This window comes from Emiliania huxleyi (assembly GCF_000372725.1).
Source record: "Emiliania huxleyi CCMP1516 unplaced genomic scaffold EMIHUscaffold_523, whole genome shotgun sequence".
Taxonomy (NCBI): Eukaryota; Haptophyta; order Isochrysidales; family Noelaerhabdaceae; genus Emiliania; species Emiliania huxleyi.
Genome location: NW_005198070.1, coordinates 20,175 through 23,870, shown reverse-complemented (window position 1 = coordinate 23,870; position 3,696 = coordinate 20,175). Strand labels below are relative to the sequence as shown.

The 3,696-nt window shown below is 70.0% G+C and overlaps 2 protein-coding genes across 2 annotated transcripts in view; one reads left to right on the top strand and one right to left on the bottom strand.

Annotated features, from left to right (window-relative positions):
• The window catches only part of EMIHUDRAFT_53698 (hypothetical protein), a gene marked incomplete at both ends in the record, with an annotated part of 2,314 nt that extends 1,616 nt beyond the window's left edge, over positions 1-698 (top strand). The window contains 4 exons of the mRNA XM_005766077.1: positions 108-211; position 304; positions 372-485; positions 627-698. Of these exons, the coding sequence (XP_005766134.1) occupies positions 108-211; position 304; positions 372-485; positions 627-698 (291 nt within the window). The remainder of the gene's footprint in view (positions 1-107; positions 212-303; positions 305-371; positions 486-626) is intronic.
• Positions 699-888: 190 nt separating this feature from the next.
• EMIHUDRAFT_470692 (hypothetical protein) overlaps positions 889-3,696 on the bottom strand; it is a gene marked incomplete at its 5' end in the record, with an annotated part of 5,289 nt that continues 2,481 nt past the window's right edge. The window contains 9 exons of the mRNA XM_005766076.1: positions 889-1,667; positions 1,831-2,024; positions 2,097-2,186; positions 2,257-2,285; positions 2,361-2,389; positions 2,504-2,628; positions 2,750-2,788; positions 2,930-3,160; positions 3,356-3,413. Coding sequence (XP_005766133.1) covers positions 1,046-1,667; positions 1,831-2,024; positions 2,097-2,186; positions 2,257-2,285; positions 2,361-2,389; positions 2,504-2,628; positions 2,750-2,788; positions 2,930-3,160; positions 3,356-3,413 — 1,417 coding nt within the window. The 3' untranslated portion in view covers positions 889-1,045. The remainder of the gene's footprint in view (positions 1,668-1,830; positions 2,025-2,096; positions 2,187-2,256; positions 2,286-2,360; positions 2,390-2,503; positions 2,629-2,749; positions 2,789-2,929; positions 3,161-3,355; positions 3,414-3,696) is intronic.

Sequence of the window (3,696 nt, the reverse complement as noted above, 5' to 3'; positions counted from 1 at the left end):
GCCACCCTGCAGCCGGGGGAGACAGGCGACGTGCTGCGCCCCCGGGGGACCCTCCCCCCCTTCCCCGAGGGTGTGCGCAAGCCCCCCCCCCCCCCTTCGGGCGGCAGGTCCGCCCCTTTTGCGAGGGCGGCCGCTGCGAGAAGCTCTTCCTCGGTGCGCAGCACAACTACGAGAAGGGGCTGCTCAAGTGCGCGTGGTCGGCGCGCGGGCCGTAGATGCAGACGACTCGACGCCACTCCAGCAGCCATTCCAGCAGCCATTCCAGCAGCCCGGGGCTCCAGACGCAGGTCCTGGACGCGGAAGTGTAGACGCGGGGCGGAGCATACACTGCGAGGGAAGGCCGCCGGCGCGACGCGGACCGCACGCTGTAGGCGGACGGGGCGCGCGTGGCGTGTGGCTCGGCGGACCACTTCGTGTACGTGTGGGACGCGGCGACCAAGCGGATCAAGTACAAGCTTCCCGGCCACACCGGGTCCATCAACGAGGTACACACGCACACACACACACACACACGCACGCACGCACGCACGCACGCGCGCACACACACACATGCACACACACACACACACACACATGCACGCACACACACACACATCACACCGCTCATCCCCAGCCACCCGCCACAGGTCGCCTTCCACCCCACCCAGCCCATCCTCGCCTCGTGCGCAAACGACAAGCACGTCTACCTCGGCGAGATCCGCCCCTAGGGCGTAGTCGGCGAGGGAGAGCTCGCGCCGAGACTCCGGCTGCGGCCTGCACGTAGAGCCGTAGCGCATGCGGTTGGGCGGCTGGGTTAGAAAAATACCGAGTCGCGCCGGTTATTCTCGGCGGTACCGAAGCGCAGCCGTTCATATTTCTCTGTTTCAGCTTTTTTACTACACATTGTGTTGTACTGAAATATACGACTTGTAAGAAAGGCTTTTCGACAGAGAGCGGTCTGAGGTGCCCCGCGGACCCGCGCGCCGCCGCGCGGGGTCAGCGAGCTGCCTCTCGCGCGTCGCGGGGAAGGGATCCCCCGCGCGCCCCAAAATGGCAAAACCATGAGCTACTTTTGGCGAGCGCGTGCACCCGGGGGTACGTACGGAGCACGCTCCGAACGTGCCGTCCGCTTCTTCTTGGGTGGCTCGGCGGGAGCGGGCACAGCGGCGGCAAGAGCGGCGGCTGCTGAAGCGGTGGCGGCGGGGGCGGCGGCAGGAGCGGCGGCAGGAGCGGCGGTGGCTGGAGCGGCGGCGGCAGCGGCGGCGTTGGAAAGCGTGTCGGCGGCAGGAGCGGCGGTATCAACAGGTGCCGTGGCGGACGGCGCCGCGGCGGGGAGCTCCACGTCGGCAGCCGGTGCTGACGCCTGAGAGCTGGCAGCCTTGGCGGTGGCAGCCTTAGCGGTGCCGGCAGAGGGGCCCGCCACCTCGGCCTTGCCGCAGCCGCCGCCTCCGTCACCCCTGCCTTCGCCGCCGCCTCCGCTCTCGCCGCCTCCGCTCTCGCCGCCTCCGCTCTCGCCGCCACCGGTCAGCTTGAGACTCGTGGCCTGGCCCTTGAGCCACGCGTCGCACGCGGCGGTGTCGTCCCCGAAGCCGAGGGCGGCGGCGGCGAGCCGGAGCGGGAGGGTCGGGAGCGCGGAGGGCGCCGGCGACTTGAAGGCGGCGCAGAGGACGCGCAGCGAGCGCGCGCGCCTGGAGGTGAGCGGAGGTGGGCACACAGAGAGCTGAGGGCGGGAGTACGGTCCCGTGCAATACTCGGAGCACCGCGGGACTGCCAAAGCTCGGCGTGAGCACGTGTATGCTCGGGCGCCAGCTGGAGCGCGTGGATGTGAACTCGGCATCTAGGGCCGCGCGCTGCTGCTCCACCAGAGGCGCGACTAGCGCGTCGCCGCGGTTGTGCATGCGGCCAGCCTCGCGGAAAAACGCGGCCGCGTCGCCGCGCTGGAGGGCGGTGACCACTGCGATCGCCTGGGCGACGGGCGGCGCCGCCAGCTCCGGCGGCGCGAGGCCAAGGGCGACGGTGCGGAGCTCGTCGGGCAGCGAGGGGGCCTGTGTGAAGCAAGGTGCGAGAGGTAAGAGATGGGAGGTTGCGGCGGAGCTTGTGCGGGGCAGCGAGGCCGCCCGCGATGCGGCGCAATGGAGAATCCGGTACGCTGCGAACTCTGCGGCGTGCTCCGACAGCCCCGCCGCGTGCAGAGGGACCAGCTGCGCCTGCTCACGGAGGGGGGGCGTGAAGCGAGGCTGTTCACAGCCCCGCCGCGTGCAGAGGGACCAGCTGCGCCTGGCACTGCGCAAACTCGCCCTCGTCGCCTGAGGAGGACATGTCCACGGGACGCGTCACGGACGGGTCGTGGACAGCAGCCTGCAAGCGTCGCCCTCTCTCACCGGCGGCGAGCGCGAGGCGCGCGTGGTACCTGCAGCAGTAATTGGTTATTGAACCTGTTATGCAATATTATCCAGAGCGGTACTCGTACACGTTACTGACTATCATGGATTCTGTTATGCATCGTTCATCTAAGCGCGAGCGCTCGTACACGGCGAGGGCGAAGCGCGCGCGTGGCCCGTCCTCGGGCGAGACGCCGACGCCGCCCTCTGCGCGCTGCGCCGCGGGGAGCGACGAGAGGTGTTGCACCGTCAGGTCCTGCCGGATCGCCTATCAGAAAGAGAACAGATCGCGCACAAGAAGCAAGCAGCGTCGGTCCTGCGCGGGTCGCCTTGAGCTGCTCGCACGCGTACGCGTAGTCGCACGCCTCCGCCTCCCACCGCCGCCGCACGAGCTCGAAGGCGTCGTTGAGCACCGGCAGCGGCCGCACCTGCGGGAGAAGGTTGCGAGAAGGTTCCGAGAAGGTTCCGGCAAGGCTCCACCCCCTCCGTGAGGGCGAGCGCCGGAGGACATTGGGGGAGGTGCGGCAGGCTGCGTCTCTGCTCGAGGACGGGAGAGATGCTGGAGATACCGCGGAGACATGGTGTGTCGGCGGGCCGCGCGCCTCGTCCGCCCGCGGCAGCGCAGTGAGCCGCAGGTAGCTCTTCTCCAGCGCCGTCGACTGCCCCTCCACCGCGCCAGCCACCACCGCGCCAAGCTCGAGCGCCGACGCCCCCTGCCGCAGCTCGGCCTTTGCGCCCTTGCCCGCCTCGGACGCGAACCGCGCCGCGCGACCGCTCCTCGCCTTGAGCTCGGCGGCGTCCTACAGGAAGGGTCCGAGAAGGTTCGCAGAAGGTTCCGAGGAGGCCTCCCCGCCTTTGAGCGCGGCGGCGTCCTCGACGAAGCTGAAGCCGCCGGCGGGGGGGGCGGAGCGGGGAGACGCGCCGCCGCCGCCGCCCTTGCCGTCGCCGCCCTTGCCGTCGGCAAAGAAGTGCTTCCAGCCGTCCCCCAGGAGGACCTGCACCTCTGCGCGCGCGTGCCGCACCTGCGCCTCCGTCCCCATCAGCGAGACGAGCCTACTCGCGGGCGACCTCGGGGTGATCTCGGGCGTACCTCGCTCGCCTCTCGAGCCCCTCAGCGAGACGAGCCGCGAGTCGTCGGCCCAGCCGGGCGGCGCGCCCTCCTTGTCGAGCACGAAGATGTGCGCACTTGTGCGCGCGCACAGCTCGCGGTATGTGGCTCCAGCCGAGCCGATGAGCCGACCGAGCACCTGGCGCGAGATCAGCCGAGATGAGAAGAGATCAGCCTCCGCCGAGATGGAGCCGAGGTGGAGCCGAGATGGAGCCGAGCACCTTGCGC